The sequence below is a fragment of the Macrobrachium rosenbergii genome, chromosome 10, assembly GCF_040412425.1.
Source record: "Macrobrachium rosenbergii isolate ZJJX-2024 chromosome 10, ASM4041242v1, whole genome shotgun sequence".
In the NCBI taxonomy this organism is placed as follows: Eukaryota; Metazoa; Arthropoda; class Malacostraca; order Decapoda; family Palaemonidae; genus Macrobrachium; species Macrobrachium rosenbergii.
The window spans coordinates 63,638,788-63,660,806 of NC_089750.1; the positions used below are offsets into that span (position 1 = coordinate 63,638,788).

The 22,019-nt window shown below is 43.8% G+C and overlaps 1 protein-coding gene across 22 annotated transcripts in view; it reads right to left on the minus strand.

Moving 5' to 3' along the window:
* Positions 1 to 3,069: 3,069 nt before the first annotated feature.
* Positions 3,070 to 22,019, minus strand: part of LOC136842702 (monocarboxylate transporter 14-like) — a 215,425-nt gene continuing 196,475 nt past the window's right edge. For all 22 annotated transcript variants that reach the window (XM_067110377.1, XM_067110384.1, XM_067110374.1 and 19 more), the window contains one exon: positions 3,070 to 4,315. In XM_067110377.1, coding sequence (XP_066966478.1) covers positions 4,112 to 4,315 — 204 coding nt within the window. In that variant the 3' untranslated portion in view covers positions 3,070 to 4,111. The remainder of the gene's footprint in view (positions 4,316 to 22,019) is intronic.

Sequence of the window (22,019 nt, forward strand, 5' to 3'; positions counted from 1 at the left end):
CTACACTTTTTGTGGTCAGTGTTAAGAGAAGCCTCACCTTCATGAAACAGAAACAAGGAACTCATACTTCTAAGAAAAACCAGAAGCCTTCCCAGCCTATCAGCCTCCCCTTCCAACTCTGGCAGTTAGGAAGATGGGGAAGAAGGAGGGGTTGGGATGCTAAGGATTGCAGTCCCTCTTCCCAGCTGTTGCAAGTAGGGCCTGTCATGCCATTGGGCAATGTGAGAGAGAGAGGGTGGAGACCTGAGTAGTCTGTGACCTTCAGGACAGTTACAGGCTACCTTTCAAGGACTGGTGCCATTCCTTACTTAGGCCATCAGCAGAGGTGATGGGGTTGAAGAATGCACTGGAAGTCATAGACAACTGCACCAGATTGGCAACAGCCCCCCAGGTGCTGGCTTGGGCCCATTACCAAGGTGTTTGCTTGCTATGTCAACATAGGCAGTTGGCTAGTTCTGGTATCCTGGTGCTGTTGCTCTTGAATAGACAGCCTTCTTGCATTGTGTAATAACCTATGGGATCATGATAAACTAAGAGAAGTTGGAGTTCACGCCCAAGCAGCAGGCAGAGAACCTAGGCATGTGGGTAGATATATCAGCAATGAGACATGCGACACTTTCCGTCAGACTCACATCAGTTGGCTCAGGGATGTTTCAGTGCAGTCCTGTCCCAGTCAACTCAGCTTGATGTGTAGTCCTAGGTCATCAGTTGTTTTTGGAGGGCTTGTGCCACATGGTGCCTTTACCCACACTTGCATCAGTAGCAAATGAAGTGGCATCAGTCAATCTCAAGCAGCCCTCCCTCCCAGCATGTGACCATGAACAGTGGATGACAGGAGCCTCCTTGTGGGTGTTTCATTGAACTCCATCTCTGGAAATTCTTTTTTCAGAGGCACTGGAGGAGGGTTGTGGCACACACCTCAGAAGTTTGTCCTCAAGTGTGTGGACAGAGGATGAGCATCATCCGCACATCATCTTGAAATGCAAGCATTCTGGGATTGTGCAGTGGGTCATTCTGTAGTGCTGATGAATGACAACATGGCTGCAGTGGCTTACATTAACAGAAGAGGGTATGGTGTCCCTTCATCTCTGCCAGTTGGCGAAGTAGATGCACAAGTTGGTGGTTTGCCATGCTGTTACGCTGTCAGCCAGGTACATTCCGACTAGAAGGAATGTTTTGGCAGACTAGCTCAACAGCCACAGCCAGTTAGTTGGGACAGATTGGTTCATTCTTTCTTTTGTGAATAGTGATTATCTTGTTTGCCACATGGCTCTTCCACCCCAGACCCCAGGCTGTCTTGGAAAATGCTTTCCAGTAGGCCCTGGAACATCGGGATATCTTTGCCTTCGCTCTTCAATCTGATTTGTTGAGTGATCAACAGTGTTTGTAATTATGGGTTTCGGGTAACCTTGGTAGCTCCTCATTAGTTCCATGTAAAGTGGTTTCTTGATGTGCTAGCTCTTCTGGTCCAAGGGCCCAAAGATTCCCCTTTGGGCCACTCTTTTCTGTTAGTCATTATCATGTACTAGGGAGTTGACGATCTTTTCTGACTGGTGTAATAAACAGGGTCTCTCATGCTTAGTGCTACTTTGCAGCATATCATGGACTTACTTGTTCACTTCCATCAAGACAAACTCCTCTCAGTCCCTGTGGTGAAGCCTATTGCTCTGCCTGGAGCCAGATCCTCCAAATGAAGGGCATGGACCTCTCTCCCTTCGTAGTTGTTCTAGTCATAGGAACTTCCAACAGTTTAGCTCACCTTATTAGCTTTGGCTTCTAGAGTGGGAGGTAACTTTGCAGTTTCAACTCAGGTGCTGAAGGGCCCTTGGATTGAGATCTCACCCTCAAGACTTACTAGCCTTAGCCTTTTGTGTGTATGACCTTTGTATCTTATCTGGCCCGCAGAGGGCTGGCGATTGCTTTTATTAGTTTTGGCAAATTCAGAACACGTCAGTTTCTGAAAAGACTAGAATCTCTTGGTTCTTTTCCTCTGAGAATTTGTTATTAGGGAGGTGGATGAGATGCTTTGTTGCTCATAGAACCTGACCTCTTCAGCTGGAGCATTGGAGTCTCTTTGTTGCTTGCAGGCACAACAGTGTGTCCAGAACACTGTTCTTTCTAACTTAATGAACCAATAAAGTGGACATACAGTCCATCCTGTGAGGTGGATGGTCCTCCAGGTGGGCAAGACCTGTTCCTAATCTTCCTGTGAACATAATCAGGCATCCTACCTTATAGCTTGGGCTCATAAGGTGTGACTCCCTCTGCTCTCCCTTTTAATGAGATGGAGGGAGCAGTGGTAAAGCTGTTATCGGATACCATCATTTTATGATTGGCCCAGATGCTAGCTGCCTTGCAACTTGTGCTACACTATCTTTAGGGTAGCACTTGGTTCTCCAAGATTTTGTTAAGAGTGAAGTTCAGATGCATCTAACCCTGGCTCAGGGTCCTATCAATCTTGCATCTCTATGCCAGATTATATAGGATGTTACAGGAGTCATGATCATGACCAGGAGTATGGCATTTCCAGTGGTAGATTCAACTTGCCAGTCAAATGATAGGTTCTTCTCACCTAAAGAGTAAGTCTTCTATATATAAGGTGATGGTTTGTATTCCCTCAGGAACATATCACAAATTAAGTAATCTGTAATTTTCGTACGTATACAAACTACAAGCTTTTATCATAATTCCAACTTCACCACCCTGCATAGTACCTGATGCCAAAGGAAAAAGTGCTTGGTGATGACAGGTGAGGGGGGGCAGGGAGGGTTCCCCCTATCACTCACATACCACCAGTTAACCATCTTGTTATCAATTTGCAATTATGAATTCCAGCTAGTGCCAAGGAAAAATACAAATCAGTTTAATAATTTGTGATTTTTTCTAAGGATGAATGCTTTACTACCATTGTGCTTATCTTTTATACAAATGCCTAAGTCTTAAATGTTGTGGCCTCAGAGATTTTTTAGTGATAAAATGTCAGGCAATTCTTAGGTAGACTGTATACCTTATAATGAGTTGCATCTTTACAAGGTCAGTTTTAGGGATGGAAAACAAATTATATTCCTGTAAAATTATCCCTGTTTAATTCCTACAAGTAGGAAATATAAATGGAAAACATTTTTATAAGAGAACTTAAATAATTACCAAACTTACAGTATTTATGCAAGAATTTCTTTTTACTCTGACATTAATTAAACTATGGAGCAGCTTTAACTAAAGACTTGACTTGTGCAATATCCAATTACAATTATGTAATAAATAATCTGTAAAGAATGCAGTGCCGGAGCAAAATATTATAAAATGGCCTATAAACAGAACTGAAAATGATTTTGAATGGCTACAAACCAATTATAGTTCGTGGCAGCAAGAATCCTTTTAATGATTTTCGGATCGGATTTTACTGGAAAAATATATATTTTACATAACCACGATCTGTGCTATTGCAGGATCTAATGAACAATATTTTTTTCAACATGCTCCAGTGTGCAGCAATTTCAATACAAATCTTATAGTCAGATAAAAATAAAAATCTGTTTCCTATACTTTCTTACTTGGGGCACATATACAGAATATAAGAAATCCTCTTTACATACATGGAAGGATATCAAGCCGTAAATTAAGACTTCTCCCGACATGGCGCATTTAAGACTTGGAGGCGAAGAAGGGAATGTTTGTGGCTCTAGTAACGTTATCCATGAAGAAATGAATGTGACTTTTGCAGTGATTTCAAACTGATTTAAAAATTGAAAGAGGCAGCATTTTGCAACACTAATGTGATCTGGTGCTTTTGCTTTTCTGTAATGTATGAAAAAAAATATTGTACCATAATTGTGCTTCTGATTGTGGACATATAGAAGTCTATTTCTTCTTCAACTCAGATTATAACTCAACTATCTGTTCTTAGAGCATATTGACTTGATAACACTTAATCTGTACCTAGTGAAAGACCTGCATTAACAAATCACATTTTTATAGAGTTAACACAAACACGAGTTACACGTGGCTGAGAGCTTCTATGGTAATAATAGTTCTACCAAGAATACAACGTTCATGTTTTTTCATGAGTTTTCACAAACTGCATTCAAAATTTTTCTTGGTCATCACAGACTCAGAGTGCAGAGATGGCTTCTTTCCCTTTTTCATTCTGAGAAGCATCTAATACAATCTTATTCTCACCAGAATCTTGGTGTACAACAGTAGCATGTTTCGGTTTGATGTCAAGTACAATGCCCACACCTTCTCCAGTGTCTGGAGATACACCCGACTCCTCTGGAACTGATGCCAAGTATTCTTCATTGGTTGTATATTTTACCTGTAAAAGAAGTTTTGCATTAGAAACAATTTAATCAAACTTACAAAAATAAATTATTTTTTTTTTCACAAACCCAATACAGTAATTAAACATTCCCTTTTTTCCAAAGACATATATTCTGTCATAACAGCTTGCATCAGCAAAGACTGAGAAGCCTCCATCAAGCATGCTTAGTCCTGCTTAGGGCACAGCACCCTCTTCATTCTCTTTTGCTGAAAGGAGACTTACAAGAAGCCAGGTGTAGGGAAAAGAGGAGTGCTCTCACTTCTAAAAGATTTTCATGTATAACTATGTTTTGTGCACTGGAAAGAATTTTATGTCAACTCCATTTATCATATGCTACCTTAAATGTCGATTTTGGTAGGAGGAAGTAAAGCCATGTGAATGCAGGTGTAATGGAGGATGAAGAATAAGATCAGAAGTTGCTATTTGCATGCACCTATACTATCCAAATATTGATAGTACAGCACTCCCAGGGTTATGATGGTCCATTTTACAATGGTGACACTGATAATACACATTCAGCATACACTGTATTCCAAATTGTTCTTACACAAAAACAAACCCTCAGTCTTTACATATGGGGATTAACTTTCAGCGAGCTGGAAAACCAGCCATTAAACTTTTGCAAGGTGGTTATGGTAATAGCTACCGATGGTAAGGGCAGAAGCACCGCCCACCAAGTTGGTGCGCATTCAATTTCTACGTAGTTTACTTTTGGCCACCGTTTCAATTAGACGCGCGTTTCTTTTCTCTGACCTGCTGTTCGACTTTTCTGTGTTTGAATATAATTGTTTTTATGATATATTGTTTATATTTTTTGTTTACACTTTATGTATATTGATATAATGAAACATTTCAACATTTTTTCTGTCTCTCTAATGATATATTCACTTATTCTTGTTATGTAGCATTATTGACTCATTTTAGCCTGTATAAGTTTTGGAGCCTTTCTCCTTATATATCATTTTACTTACTTTTTTGTTGCCTTTTTGTACTTACACAAACCCAACACCTATCTCCTTGGTATTTGTTTTGTGTATTCTGTTTTCTTTTACTATTACGTAACTGCCAACTATTCTATTTTTAGACATCTCAACCTCGTTTTTAAGAACTTCCCTCTTCTACGTTCTTTTTCTCTTTATTCTGAAATGCTTTTTCACGAGCAACATTTATTTTCGACTACACAATTTCTTGGAATGTTGTAATGTATTAGTCTTTCAGATGTCATGTAGATTGAGAGGCTTGAGACAAGGAGGTTTTTCATGTTTCCAGGTGAGGGCTTCGTATTCAGTTGTATAAGGATACCTCTTGCCTAAACCTAGCAAGTTTTCCCCCTCTCCCTCAACACGGAGGTTGATGTTGCAAGATCTTTGACCGTGTGTTTGGTCCTGACTTGCTCTCCAGGACCAGTGGGAGTTCCTGGCCATGGCTCCTGTCTTGTTTCTTGCCCTGTTTTTGAGGAGGCTGGGGGGAGAGTTGAAGGCTCACTCCCTCCCCCTCTTCGATCCTGTGATAATGAGGAAATCCCCAAACAGTCTTCATTTCAAGTTTCTAACAACTTTGCCTTTTCTTGGAACAGACAAGTTTCATCCTTCATGTATCTTATCCTGTCCGGGAAGTTCCTTCCACGGTCAGATATCTTTCTTGGCAACAGTTCCTGGGTGCTTTTCATCATTGGACTTGTAGCAGGGCAACAGTTCCTGGGTGCTTTTCATCATTGGATTTGTAGCAGAAGTCGTTCCCTCTCCTTCGTCGTTTGCATCTCCCATCAGTACAGCCCTCTCCCAGGTTGCCTTCATCAGCCAGGAATGATGTACAGCTGTGCTTGGCTTAACACATCTGAGCAACATGACACGTCTGTTTCTTGTTTCGAAGGAATACCATGTTGCTCCTCCTTTCAGGAGTGAATTCTTTGTAGCTGCGTGTCGTAGCTGCAAGAGCTACTTCACCCCCACCTACACTTTCTTGCATGGGAACAGTGCCAGGTTTCTTCATCGTTAGATTTGCACTAGAAGTAGAGTCTTCTTCTTTGTCTTTGTTAAGGGGGTGGCTGTGCAGACTACCTCATGTGCCTTCTCTTCCCAAGTAGTTCTTTTGGGAACAGTGCCAGGTTGCTGTGTTCAACACCCATTGGCGTAACACAGACATACACATAGTGCAATGAGGAAGGATCATATGTATGCGCAACGAATCACATCTTTGTTGGCAACGATGTCCTGCAGTTTCCAAACGCCTGTTGAACTACATTCTCCAAGGAGAAATATATGTATGTGCAATGAATTATGTCTGTGTCGGCTTTGGAGGAATTATACATACGTGCAGCGTGACACATCTGTGTCTGCTTGGAAGGAATATACTACGTATGTATAACGTAACACATCTGTGTTTGCTTGGAAAGATTAATGTGTACGTGTACTGTGACACATCTATGTCTGCTATATGTACGTGCAACGTGTGTCTGCTTGGAAGGAATAATACGTATAAACAATGTGACACGTTTATGTCTGCTTTTAGGGAATAATACATACATGCAACTTGACCGATAACAACTCTCCAGGGTTGTTTTCATGGACATCATATTTTGACTTTGTTCTCCCCTGTCTATGGATGTTGGCTTGAAGCCTCTCCTACTTAGACAGTCACTCTCTAATGAAAGAGAATGCTGTCGCATAATTTGCATTTCCATAGACAAGGGATAAGCAAATGTAAGATGTGTCATTATACATTGTTAATTGTCTCAATCTATTCATTGCATAATATGGCATATACATGACATATTGATGAAGCTACAGTATGCTGATTGTCTCTTAAAGACAGGTTCTTTTTCCAACTGTCTCTTAAAAAAAGGTTCTTTTTCCAAGAGTCAAAAAGAGCAGCCTAGCATGTTGCTGCTTCTTTCCGGTACGCTTCCGGATTGGTAACGTTACCGATGTAGTTTCAACTACAACGGGATCGGTCTTCCCGGAACGGAGTCGCTCTTCTAGAACAGTCTTTCCTTCCTTTCACGTTCACAAGGGGGGGGGGGGGTGGAAGTTGCCTCAGGACGGTGAGTCCAGGAATGGACCATCGACCATGCTCATGTGAAGGTTTGGGAAGAGAACGGAATGGCCTATGGCCATACCATGTTGAAGCACCAATTGTTGGGTGAAGAGCATTGATAGCACTTCTGTGGATATCTAGTAAGGTGACAACCCACGTTCAAGTGCATCAACAGCACATCTGTGCAATGCCTTTTGCTCACGTCGTGTCTTAGCTTGATCATCTGGTAACGGCCATCAGAAGTTACCATACCATCTACATACAAGCAAATGGGATTCTTCATAATGTAAGTTGATGGGGTCATATTCATTGGTAGCAGTCAGCCTCCGTTTTCAATAAACGTCCACAAAATCGAATGGATGGCCAATGCATTCGAACGAATGGATCTTTCTTCATGACATTTCCAACCTACGTTAAGACCTTCATTGGTCATTTTCATCGATAGTATCCAATGTCCATTTCAATAACATCTACAACCAAATGAATGAGCTTGTTCTATCAGACTCCTACGGCTGTCACTGCGTGAATTAACAATCTTTCACTGATGTGTTCAGGCAGAGACTTCGACATTTTACAGGTAGGAAGAAATCTTTGTTTCATTGTTCCCATTTGAACCTTGACTCTTGTTTGTTCCTACACTAATATTAACTTTAGACTTCCTGAGCCAAGGTAGTTACAGTTCTTCAGCACAGGGTTCTTCGAATTCCCGTTCATTTTTTTACTACAAGTTGGTTTCGTTTACGGTGAAGTTCTGTATAACCATACTGCCCTATACTTCTGAAACAGGAGTCAATTAATACTGCTCATGCAAGGTTTTTTCCTTACGTGATTGGAATTACTTTCTAGCTCTGAATATCTATGGATCATGCCTACTCCTCGGTACAGCAGCCTCAGTGTCCTCTTCTGCAAGTACTCTTCTTAGCACAAGGGTGAAGCTGAATTCTTGAAGATGGAAAAAGGGGTTCTGGTCTACGACAAGTTCTCCCCATTCTCTCTGAGAGAGGTGAGACAGGACCTAGCCTAATGGTTAGATGACAAATATCTCCTTGGAGTGTTGTTACACACTTCCACTCTGAAGACACTTCATGCTCCAAGGCATCAACCAAAAGGCAGTCACCTATACTTCAAGAGGTTAGGTTGGGTACTCAACCTAACTTAGCCTAGCCTAACTAGTTTTAGTCTAACCTTACCAAACCTGCACTTCAACATCCTGGAACTTTTTGTCTCAAGGCATCAACCAGAAGGTAGTCACCTGCTCTTCAAAGGGCTAGGTTGGATACTTAACCCATCCTCACCTAGCCTAAACTAAACCTCGCCTAACCTGACCTAATCTGCACCTCAATAACCTGAATCTTCTCAGCTCTCCAAGCCTCAGGATCCTAGGATAGGCATTTTGTAGTGTTAAGGAACAGTGCCATGGTACAGTAGTTCCTTAGCCAATAAGAAGTGGGGGGCTAGTGTCCTATCATCTCTCCAATTGATGGTTCGGGTGCACAGGTTTGTTAGCAACAATTGGTCTTGACACCTCAAGATTTTGAAGAATCGTTCGATCTAGGAAAACAGTCGGGTTAGTCTTTTAATCTTGACACACCAAAGCTGTTACTATTAGGTTCTGTCTTTACGTATCGTGGGCATATCAGCCATCGACCATACCACATTGAAAATATCGCTTCTTGTACGGTCAGCGAAGTTTAGCAATGATTGGGTCTGGTCAGTACTTGGATAGGTGACCTAGGAACACCATGGTTAGAAACCTCCTGGGAACACCAGATGCTGTTGATGTCTAGGAGACATCTTTCGCATACATGGTTAGAAACGGGGCTAGTCAGTACTTGGATAAGTGACCTCCTAGGAACTTCAGATGCTGTTGGCATCTAGGAGACATCTTTCACATCCATGATTCAAATCTTGGGTTTACAACTTCCCGTTGTTCTGCCTGATTCATCGGGAGATCAACAGTGTAATAGCATTCTGTTTCTAAGGACCTTTAAGGTTACCAAGTGCCTGATGGCCTTTTGTGTTACCACTTTGGACTTCAACTCCAAACTAAGTGCCGGCAGCTTGTTTTGGGTTCTGATTCAGCCAAGAAGTGGTGTCTGTCTCGGAACTCCATTTCTTTTGAATTTTTGTAGTTACACTCCCCTTTGAGGAGTGGAAGATGTAAGCAGTAGCTGCTGCTGCAATTACCAGTTGATCCACAACCTGCGAGGAAGAGAATGTTATGTGGATCTTAAGACAGTTTCAGGAGTCTCAGGGTGTGAAGAGGCACTCCTTTGATAGCAACAGCACCAAGGTAGTGCTGTGGTTACACTATCATCCTCCAGAGATTTTTCATTCTTTGAAACATTGACCAGGGAGGCAGTCTCCTACACTTCCTTTCTTGGAACTTATATACAATTCTTTTTAGACTTTTCAAGAGTCTCAAGATCCAAAGACTGACACCCCTCTTGGTGATAGCAACGACACCACGGTAGTGCCATGATCAGCAAAGGACCTAGTGTCCTTCCATCTATTCTATTGCAGTGCAGGTAAACGAGTAGACAGTAGAACATTCAGTACAGTGGCCAACCAGACACATCCCAAACAAGACAGCTGTAGTTACAAACAGTTCAACTGATAAAGTCAGGAGATAAGGACTGTTGACCTTTGCACCTTGACTTATGGAAATTTGTTCAACCTCTATAGAAGTTTGATCATAGTCCTTCTTTTCTCAATTTACTGAAGTTGGCGCTGTTCTGCTTTGTCTTCTCGCACCCTTGAACAAGCAAGACATCTTTAGTATCCATTTACATCTGGAGGATTACACCTTTCGCCATTGTTCATGTTTCGAAGATGATCAGTGAGACCGTTCATTCCACTTCCATAGTCCTGTGGTTCCAATGACAGTATGACGTCTCTGTTGCCTCCTTAAAGACTAGACCTTCAGCCCAATGCCAACGACGTCAGTGCATTTTGGGCCAGATCTTTCGAGGCCAGGGGCATCGGTCTGTACATAGTATTCAGGAAGAACCTGTTGGTCAAGTACTAGGATGGAATGGAATCGTGCAGATCACAATCGTCTCCTTTTACCTTGGTACGTTGCCCATAGGTCCTTGGGCACCTTTTCCTTGGGTCCTATGGTGGATACCCAAGTCATGTACCGTATATGATGGTGTATAAGGCAACTCTGCGTATAAGACGACCCCCCTTTTTTCATGTAAAAATGTAGGGTTAGATATGTTTGCTGTAACACCATCAGTTGATGTAAGTTAGTTGGTACATAAATAAAGTCAATAATTATTGGAATTATCATACCAAAAATGTGTGAAATATCTTCAAGATTTTAAAATGTTTGGCAAAGCTTAGCATTACGAAAAATACTTTTGTATTCCTTTAGGAGGAACATAGGTAAACATCTCGACAAATGCTAAACACCTGTGATGTCACTATCGATGGAGTAATACCTGTTGGAGGTAGATCTGCATGAATGTATTCCTTTGAAATTGGAAAGAACACCAATATTAAGGATAACTGGGGAGCTATCAATATCACAGAACCCATTAGTTTGTTTATAAAATACTACCAAGGAAGTATTGGCCTTTAGTAAACAACAAGGCTCATAAGTCAAGCACAACTGGGAACTACGAACACGGCTATGTTTTGTAAACAAGAAAGTTAGATTACCCTGATTTACCCTTTTGGTAACTTGCCATTATTTATCTATCATTGTTAAAAGGGCATTGTATAATAAGTATCACTAACAAAATTGTTTAATACTATTGCCTTATAATAATGGTACTGTACTGTACTCTGGATAAAGCTAGTAACAAAGTGAGAGCTTGCTCATCCTGACATCTAATTATGGTATTAACATTATCGATAGTTGTGTCGCTAATGATTCACTTGAATTACCTACGGTTTTTACTGTTATTATAGTTGTTTTGTTTACAGTGTTCATAGTTGTGATGGTAAGCAACTACTGACACCTATTGACAGGGGTTAGCCTATCATTAAAAATCTCTGCGGGATTTAAGGTTTGCTTTTTATACTCAATGTATAAGACAACCCCCCATTTTGGGGGAGATTTTTTTAAGGTTAAAAGGTCGCCTTATACACTGGCATATACGGTAGTTCACCCAGCTCTTGAGGGACAGGTTGCATCTTGCCTAAGGTGTGCAGCTGCAAGGGGAAGGTGTGTGTGGGACTGGACTCCTCCCTTTCTCCTGTCTTCCTATCTCTTCCAGCAGGCAGGAGAACAGAGACACAGGTGGGAATGGTGATGTACACATTGGAGGTCAACATTACAAAGTCCAAAAGTATATTCCTCCCCCACGTCAATGCCACAAGCGCTGGCGCTTCGGCCACCCAGCCAGATTTTGCAGATCACAAGCTCACTGCCCTGTTTGCAGCTCACCTGACCATGATCGAGCAAATTTCCACTCGTAAGAGCACATTTGCACTAATTGTGCTGGCAAACATAATGTCTTTTACTGTGGTTACCCTGTCTAGAAGTTTGAATCAGAGGTGGCTGCCCTCTGCTTCAAGCATAGATTGACCTTGAAAGGAGCTAGACAGGAGGCTTACTGCCTTGGCTTTACCACTTGTCACCCTGGCCCAGATCATGACATCAGCAAAGCAAACAAGCAAAACCACCGCCAATATCACACCACAACCAACCCCTCCCCCTTCTACCTCCTCTTTAATTCCCCAATCCACCACCACCTCTAATACTTCCTTACCCTCATCCCTTTCTGTGCCCAAACGGCTTCTACATCCCTACTTTCCTGTCCCTCACTCCCAAAGCTTCCTCTCCTTAACACAACCCCCCAAAAAGAAATAAATGCCAATTTAGAACAACTCCAAAGACCAATAACAAATTGTCCCCTTCCAAGTTTTCCCATTCACCTCCTGTTTGCCCTCCACCCAAGAAAACCCTTACAGCCAAGTCTCCTCTGGAAATCCAGGAGGACATTGAGGATTACATAAATCAACCCCTTTATCACGATCCCAAACCCAACCTCATCTCCCACCTTCTTCCACACAAAATACGCTACTGTTCATCATACCATCGCTGAGGTCCACAACCCTCCTGCCATCCTTCCCCACACTCCCCTGCTAATTTCCACAGATCTCCACTTGCCTCACCTTTCCCCCTACCTGTCTCCTTTCCCACCCAACCTTCCACTCAGACCTCTGTAGTACAGATAAAATATCCTTTACCTTGCTTTACCACCAGGTTGTACCCGCAAGTCTCTCTCTTCCTATCCCTCCTCACCTTTACACTTCCCTTCTATAGATGACTCGCCTGTTATTCCTGACACTCACCCATCCCTACTTCAAACTGAAGATAGTCCATCCCCATGTAACAATCCTACCTCAACCATACTGACTATAATATCACATTGTATATCTCATTCCCTTTAATGTGTGTACTCCAGGAAGTCAGTTTCCTGGACTAGTACATGCGTTTGCCTGTATTTCTTTGGACACTCGGGTAGAGGGAGCCACCAAAGATCATCCTGTACGTGACTAGGAAGCTCTGAGTGCTCGGACATCCAAGGAGAACCATGTCACTCCGGGTATTCGGGTTTCATAGAAACTCTGAGTTACCTTTACCAGTATCATGGAGTCACCTCCGCAAATTGTTAATAGCATACCTCCACCTGTGTTTCTTCGGAAACTTGGGTAGAGGGAGCAACTGAAGACTGTCCTGTATGCTACTTGGAAGCTCCGAGTGCTCCGACCTCCAAGGAGAACCGTGTCACTCTGGGTCCTCGGGTTTCATAGAGACCCCGAGTTACCTTTACCAGTATCATGGAGTCACCTCCACAAATTGGTAATAGCTTACCTCTGCTCAAGTTTCCGTGGACACTCCGGTAGAGAAAGCAACTGATTATCAATACATTCGTAACTCAAGAGCTCCAGGTGTGCAGATTTCTGAAGAGACCCGTGTCACCACAGGTACGTCACATGGCATCACTCCACGGGCTGGTATAGAGCCTACATCGGCTAGAGATTCCTTCATTTCTCAAGTAGTGGAAGCAACTGATGCACGATACTTTCGTGACTCGGGGGGCAGTCCTCTTACCTGAAGAAGCCATAAACAAGTTCCCCATACTGTCCTCTTCGTATGCAGAGGCCACGGCTTCAAAATAGACTGGGACACGTCAAGAGGGCAGCCCGAGTCCACACCCAAGAGTGCATAACCACTCTCTCTGGGTCAGCCCTTGCCCGCGTTCATGTGAACGAGCCTGCTTACCTGGGGATAGCTTTTGTGTATGTTTGCATGAACCCGTTAGCTATTATTGGGACAGCTCCTACCCACGTTAGCATGAGTGGGCTCGCTCTCTTAGACCCATGCAGTCATCGTCACCGCTTTTACAGCTTCCCTCTCCTCTCAGGGCTTCGGCTCTTGTAGGTCAGAGAAAGGTGCTCGGTCCTTTCACCTGTCCCCTCAACCTCCTGGCGTTATACCAGGAGCCATGAGTTGGACAGAAGGGTTTGTGATTGGGATGCCATGTCCCAATGCAGCCCTCCCATGAAGCTTACACTCTGGGTTTGGTTCTAGGATCGGGCCACTCATATGTTCAAGTATTCGAGGGTAGGTCTGGGGGTTCTGTCAAGGTTTCTCTCTTGCCAAGAATAGTCCAGGGGTTCTGTGACCTGGAAAAGCTGTAGGGTTTTTTCCACAGAGAACTTATTCAGAGATCATGTTGCTGATATGTTGGGATCTTGTGAAGAGACCATGGACTACTTCCCTGGATCATATATCTGCCCTCAAAGTTTTTGGGGACCAAGGAGAGGAACCCAAAACTTCATTGGTTCAATCTTCTTTGTTTGCAAAACCATGACTTTGAAGAAGACTTAGCACATCCCAGACCTGTATGGCTATCATCAACATGAGTTGATGACCACCCACAGATCTTACACATCTGCAGGTTCCTCGGCTTCCAGCAGGTATTGTAAGGCTGCTGGACTCTCTCTCCTACTCTCTTACTTCCTCAGAGTCTTCCGAGGACCAGGTATCAGACAGTCTTAGGGTTAGAGACTGGAAACTTACGCTCTTCCACCCTTTCTCAACCACAGTAGCATATACTCCAGATTCAGTCTGTAGACCAAACCAGTTGTATACTCGAGTGGTGGAAAGATCACAGGGCATCTCTGGAGGTTTTTCCCAGGGATCATCCATAAATTTGGCAGTTTACGATCTCAAGGAAGAGACTTAGCTTCCCTGTGATGATGGGCTCGTCGTGGTTGAAACTTGCCAAAGTTGGTTTAGCCAGGTGAATTTTCTCTTGTATGACCAGGACAATTCACTCAGGTTTCACTTATTGTTCAGAACGCTTTCTCAGCCTCTAAATCACCTGGAGAATTCCTCAATACCTTGCAGAGCCACTTGCCAAACAAACAGGTTGACCCGATGTTCAAGTGTGTCGCTGAACGCCTCCCACAGAGGGAGCTTCCCTACCAAAGGCCAGTGACAATGGAATCGACTGTTATGGCAGCATTCCTTACGGTTCCCTGGATGGATCTTTTCCACCTCCTATTTCGAAGAGGGGGCTTCTGACAAGACATGAAGCAACATGACACCATATGTTGCGCAACCTTCGAGTTCCTGCTACCCCTCTCCAATGTGCAGTCCACTTCCAGACTTTAGTTCTTGTTATCAACCTTGCCCTCGAGAAGAGGTGAAGGTGGTACTGTTAGTACTCGTTAGGATACATATTTCCGAATACATATCCATCTTTTGTCTGGGGACATGAGGCAACTTCTCTAATTTGTCAGGACTTGGCAGTCTTGTTTAAGTTTGAGAAGCCTGATTTCACACTCGAGCTGTACACTTATGTGACCTGACATGCTGGTGTTACGATCTCGGTCTCACATCGGCAGGGTCACAGAAGAGTACAGTTATTCCTGTCTCTAAGGAATAACCAGCTTGACAGTGACAAGTCATTCTCATTCATCGTGTTGCCCTTGGGGAAGCTGGGCCCTCATGAGTGGCTTCACCTTCATTCCCTTCAGTGAAGAATGTAGTTCTAGTCTCCGTTAAGGGACTCCCTATTCCTTTCCATTCCTCCCAGGGAGGAAATGAATTGGGAACTAGCCTGACGACTAGATGACAGGAACCCAGCTGGAATGCCCCTTCACACTCCCTCTCCTGTCATGCCAAAACTCTTAAGTAGATCTTTGATTGGTATTTGAGACCTTTTCATGAATTTCAGGCTTTTTATCCAAATAATTTACTGTTATTTTTTCCACAATATAAACAGTAATAAGGAATACTGTCTAAAATTGTCTTTTGCTTAGTAAACTACTGTACAACAGTAAAAATAAAAGTTTGTTTAATTTATAAAGTCATATTTCCAGCACATGTTGGCCTCATTTAGGTTCAGACAGGACTTAAAACCCAAATACATACTCTGAAAGCTGGATTCAGATCCAGGATTTTTACAAAATAATAGTTAAATATTTTGTGTGTATGTCCAAAATATAATTGCCACTGCATAAAAAGTTTTGGAAACTTCAAAGAAATTTTGTCAGAATCCATCATTTTCAATTAACCCAATCATAAAATTAAAAAGCTGTACTGTAACAAATGAAATCTAAATTGTACTATTTTTAAAGACAAATCTTTCACACCAGCCCTGCAAGAGCTAAATAGATCAGCTTAATGTTCTGGTTAAACTATTTAATAACATAAAATTAGTTTTTCATACAAGCCCATGACCCATATTTGCCTACATTCAGCATTCCAAGAAACCCAGACTACAGCCTGTGCAACCCACATATACTTCTATAAAGATAGAAAAAGTAGTATATGATGCATGCACCATTTGCACCCACAGGTAGCCTTTTGTTACTTCCCACAATTGTGTAATATGGCAAGGAAGATGTAAGATCAACAGGGCTCGGGGGTGGGAATTTAATATGGGCAATGGGTTTGTATGAGAATGATATTTTCATAATAAAATTAAGTTTCATATACACTTATCAAGTAATTACATAGCTATAGTTTCTAACTTGCGCGGCAGCCTTTATTTAAGAAAATCGCGGTAGCACTTTGATAGCTAGGGTAGGTGACAAGCCCTGCTCATTAACAGGGTACTGGAAACAACTTAGCAGAAAACCTCATACTATTTGTGCCCTTATGTCCATGACAGGGGAGGAGGGCGGGCTCCGATTCTGTAATTACTTGGTAAGTATACATGAAACTTAATTTATTATGAAAATATCGTTTTCATATAAGTAACTTACCAAGTAATTACATAGCTGAATCCCACATTGAAATTGGGGTGGGATACATGGACATATTCTGTTCCAAAACATTAAGGCATGGTAATGACTTTGAAATAGAAAAATTGCTAGTACCTGAAACAATGCTTGTCGTTTCTTTACGTGGTAAGAGAGCTACTGCAGGTGAATACTGCCTCTGGTTGGTGCTCATCTTAACCTGTAGTGGTGTGGTGTTAACGTCATGGGGCGCCTCTACTTAAGTGGGAGCTTTGCAGCAAAGGACAGGACCAATGGCTAGCAAAGCATAAGTGCCCTTGCCCTGGGTGCAGTACCAATATAAAAACAACCAGACAACACTGTCTGCCACCTACACTGAAAACACCTCAACCCATCCACTAAGATTGGTGGGTACTCCAGGTACACTGTACCTCCTGGCTCCCGAAAATTTGACACCCTACTTCAGCGCGAAGAGATAGTAGGAGAAAAAGAGAGTTTCCTATGCTTCCTTCCCCACTACTATGCCAGCCACTAAAAATGTCCCCAAGTTACTGCAATTTTCAAATACTGTTACAACTTCAAATAGTGAGATGCGAAGATTGGTTGCACTTCCAGTAGGCCAACTGCAGAATGGAAGTGAGAGACATTCTGCCTGAAAGCTAATAAGGTAGAGACTGCCTTAACGTCATGAGCTTTCACTTTAAAAGTAGGCAAAATGTTCTCCTGAACCTGAGAGTGCGCCTCAATTCTAAGTCTTTGACAAAGAAGGACAATGCCTTCTTAGTCAGAGGGCAAGACAGGTTCTTGACAGAGCACCAGAGGTTATTGGATGGTCCTCTGATCTCCTTGGTCCTGCTCAGGTAATACCTTAAAGCCCTTGCAGGACAAACAACTCTCTCTTCTTTCTCAGAGCTAAGGTATCTGTTAAGGTCTTAATGGAAAAAAAACGGGGCCAGGGCTTGGAAGGGTCCTCGTTTGTGGCTAAAAATCCAAGGGTAAAGTAGCAAACTGTGTCCCCTTGTGAAAAAAAACCTACTCTTTATTGATGGCTTGGATCTCACTAATGTGTTAGCAGTAGCCAAGGCCACAAGGAGGAGTTTTCTGAGGAAGGTTTCTCTGAGAAGAGGAAAGAAGGGGGATCAAAAGAGGGACCTGTCAGCCACTTCAACACTACATCCAGGTTTCAGAAGACCGGATCTTCCTTTCTTTGCTAGATGTATCAAAGGATTTGATGAGGTTGTTAAGATCTGAGATTGATGCAAGATTCAGGACCCTTGAGTTTAAACACTGAGCTAAACTCAGTTTGGCACCCCTTAATGGTGGAAAAAAAAAAAAAGATTCCTACATCTCCTTGGATAAAGAAGGAAATCTGCAATTTGGGTCACAAATGCCTCAGAAGAGACACTGTCTGAGACATCAACTAAAGAAAATTGCCCACTTAGCCTGAAAGATGCAGCTAGGAAAATGATGCCTGCATCTTGCAATAGCCTCTGCAGTGCATCTTGAAAACCCTTGTTCTCTGACAAGCTTCTGGGCAGTCTGAAGCCTGTCAGGCCAAGAGCAGACAACCCTTTGGTATCTCTTAAAGTGAGGTTTTCTGAGCAGATGCGATTTTTAGGGGAAGGAGTCTTGGAAAGTCCACCCACAACCGTAGCAGGTCCTGTAACCATTCTTTCATGGGCCAGAACGGGACTATGAGAGTCATTGCAATGTTGCGATGCGCCCAAGACTTGTTCAGGACTTCCCTGACCATGTTGAAGGGTGGAAAGGCTTAGTGGTCCAAGTGGAACCAATCTGCAGTATGGCGTCTGTTGCTCATGCTAGATTCAGGGCACGAGAACAAAAGAGAGGAAGGCAATGGTTCCTCGAGGTGGCAAACAGGTCCAATGTTGGCCAGCCCCATATTATCGCAGATTCCAATAGACCAGGAGATCCAAGGTGGGAAGCACCTACTTTTCGACGACTCAGTTTGTCCGCCAGAATATTTAGTTTGCCCTGAGTAAATCAAGTGACTAGACGCACTTGATTTGATCTGTCCACAGTAGAAGGTCTCGTGCTGTCTGGCAGAGAGAAATTGAGTGAGTGCTGCCTCGCTTTCATATGTACACCTTGTTGTGAACTAAGGTCGAGAAGCACTGAAATCCTAAGTGAATCTGCTTTCAGCTCTCTGACACTGATGTGAAGGTTCTGTTCTTTCGGCAACCACGTCCCGGAAACTTCCCGGTTCCCCAAGAGGACTCCCAAACCTAAAACTGAGGAGTCTGAATAGAAGTCTAGTTCTGGGCTCAGAAGGGCTTTCCTTCTGAAAGTCTACATTTGGACCGCCACCATTGCTGGTCTGACTTGAACTCCAGGTTTATGGGAAAAGCACAGGTGTCCGGCTGTGTTTCCCTGTCCCAGTTGACTTTGAGGAAGAATGCCAAACTCTCCTCCTAAGAAGTTTGCCTAACTTGATGAACGTCTTCATGGACGAGAAAGTCCCCAGTAGGCTCATCCACTGATGGGCAGAGCAAGACAAAGGGGCTAGAAACCTGTGGACCATCTGAAGGCGGCTGGTAATTCTCTTGGCAGACGGAAAAAACCTGAAAAGTCTAAGAGTTGAAGTTCATCCCCGAATAGACGAACTCTTGTGACGGGGCCAATTGGGGCTTCTGAAGGTAGATGATAATTCCCAGTTCCTGAGAGAGATGTTCAAGTCCTTCGTGCACTTTTCCCTTGAAGGGGATCAAAGAGGCAGGTCGTTCAGATATAGACTGATGTTTATGCCTATTAAATGAATTCATTTTGCTGAGGAATGAGGAATCTAGTGAACACTTGAGGTGCTGTAGAGAGGCTGAAGCAGTGAGCCTATAACTGGAAGATTTAGCTGGTGCTGGGTGCTTGGGTGGAGACATGTTTAGACGCTGATGTGAGGTACCTGAGAGAGTGTCCTGGAAGACGAACCTTAGGTACTTCCTAGAGTACAGATGGATGGGGAAGTGGAAGCATGTGTCCTGCATGTCGAAGGATATCATCCAATCGCCCTGGTGATGGATGAAAGGACTGACTGGTTTGTCTCCATCTGAACTTCATCTGCCGGACGAAGAGCTTGAGGGCGCTTATGTTGAGGACTGCATCTCCAAACCCTGACAATTGGAGACCACAAACACATGGTAGCAGAAGCCCTCCGAGTTGATGTCCTCGATTTCTTCTATGACTCTCTTTCGAAGGAGAGAGGAGACCTCCTCCGAAAAGGCTTGAATGTTTCCCGAGCCTCTGAGTAGGCTGTCATAACAATGGGAGAAGGGACTAAAGGGGGGGCTCTCCATGAACAGAATGGAGAAGACCTCCATCAGAACCCTGACAATCCACTGTTCTGTCCCTCTGATACTCCACTTCTCCCAAAACTCGAGAAGACTGGCTCTCACTTGTGCATGGAGGACTTCTTCCTCATTTCTTAGGCAAGGACTTGAGCCCCTCTTGATAATTCTGGCTGAGAAGAGGATATTGGAGCGGGTCCTAGACTGGACTTGGGCTTACTCCCATGAAAGGGATGTTGCTGGAGAGGAGAGACTGTCTTAGGGACAAACGCGGACGAATCCTTGGGTCATTTGGAAGAATGCACCAGAAGATCCTAAGTTGACTTCTATGGAGGTCTGACGTCTGGGCCTGAGTGATTCCATTAGTAGAATGGGAGCACCAGAAACTCTTTTCTTCAAAACCCTCAAAGAGAAAAGAGCTGCAAGTTCCAGAGAGCCATCCCTGATGGTCTTGTCTTCACGAGAAAGGACTCCTTGCCAGTCCGAGGCGAAGTCTCCACTAAACCATTGCAATCTTCAATCTTCTTGGCTAGCACTCTCACCATTAGTCCAAGAAACTGAAAGCTTCAAACAACTCAAAGAGGTCTTTGACAAGGAGGTCAAGTTCTGCTGACGAAAAACCTAATTTTTGCCAACAAAAACGCTGAGTGTCGGGAAAGAGCTTCTCCAGTGGCATAGGAAAGAAACCTCCTACAGATAAAGCGCGAGGGAAGAAAGACAAAGGAAGCCTTACCTTGATCCCTCTTAGAAAACCAAACTTCAATCTCAGTGAGTGCCTTCCTAGAAGATGAGGAAAGCACCACTGTGGGAAGCCTAGGTCTGTCATCTGGATGGTTCCTCATCAGGAAGGTCGAGGTAGGCAAGACTGGGGCTAGCTGAAGCCAAAAAAGGGTAGGAAAGCTCACCCACAAATATTGAAGGAGAGCTGCATAGGCTATGAGATCCGTGGTCAGAAACAGGCGCTTGGCGCTCTGAGCAGGAGATTGATACTGAAGAGTTGGTGCTGGGTGCTTGGGAGCTGGCACCACATGCTCAGAAGCGAGAATCGGGTGCTTGGCAACTGGCGCCAAGTGCTCAGGAGCTGGCGCTGGGCACTCAGAAACTGGCGGTGGACACATAATCGGAGCAAGAGCAGGTTCGTCAGGGTCCATAGGCGAAGGAGACAAGTTGAAGGTCTGACTGGAGGAGCGAAGGAGACTGCAGTCTCTGGGGAGACAAAGCAGATGATGGGTGCCAGGGCACAGGCACTGGCGCCAGGTGCTCGGAAAGCGGCACGGGACGTCTGGAAGTCGGGCGCTTGGGAGCCACGTGTGGGCGCTCGTGGACTGAAGTGGACACATAAGGGTCCACTAAGTAACTGCATGAAGGCCTGGGACTGCAAAGAGAATGCTTATACTTCTTATTAGGCACTGGACTCCCCATCAGATTTGGACTCTGACCAAGGCTTGCAGAAGAGCGCTTAAAAGGATGGGAAGAGTCCAGGTAACGTCTATGGCACTTCCTGTCCATGCTGCTGTCATCAGATGAACTTGAGGGCAAGCCATGCACATCCCTGGACAAGCCTTTCCAATGGCTGTCTACTGACACCTGGGACTGTACAACAGGTGCAGTTGAGGGGGTGACTATCTGTGGGCAAATCCCCTTGGCCTTCCTTGGACTTTCAGTATATCTTCCCATGTTGGGAGAGCAGGACAGCAACCTCGGTCTAGGAGACCCAATGGGACGAGTAGCCACCTCCTCCACTTGCACAACACTATCACTTGTCACTTTGTGGGAAGTGGCGCCGTCTGAATACGTTATCCCTTAAATGCCTTCAGTGATGCACCTAACTCCGCCACTTTATTCACTAGTAGGATAACTTCTTGTCAAACCTAGACTCTAGACTGGCAATGGCATCGGGTTTGGAGGCGAGGGAGCCAGGCGCAGGAGTAGGTGGATCAAAAGTAGGAGGGCTAGTAGCAGGAGAATAATTAGGAAGAGAGGAAGAAGGAATAGCAGAGCTATCTTCTAACCTAGGCTAGGGTAGAATACAAGGCTAAGGAAACCTTGTTTCTTGGCTCTAGAGGCTGCTTTCCTTTTCTATCCCTCTCTAACTTATCTAGTTGAGGTTTAAGTACCTTCTACTCTTGCTAATCATACATTTAGCACAAGTT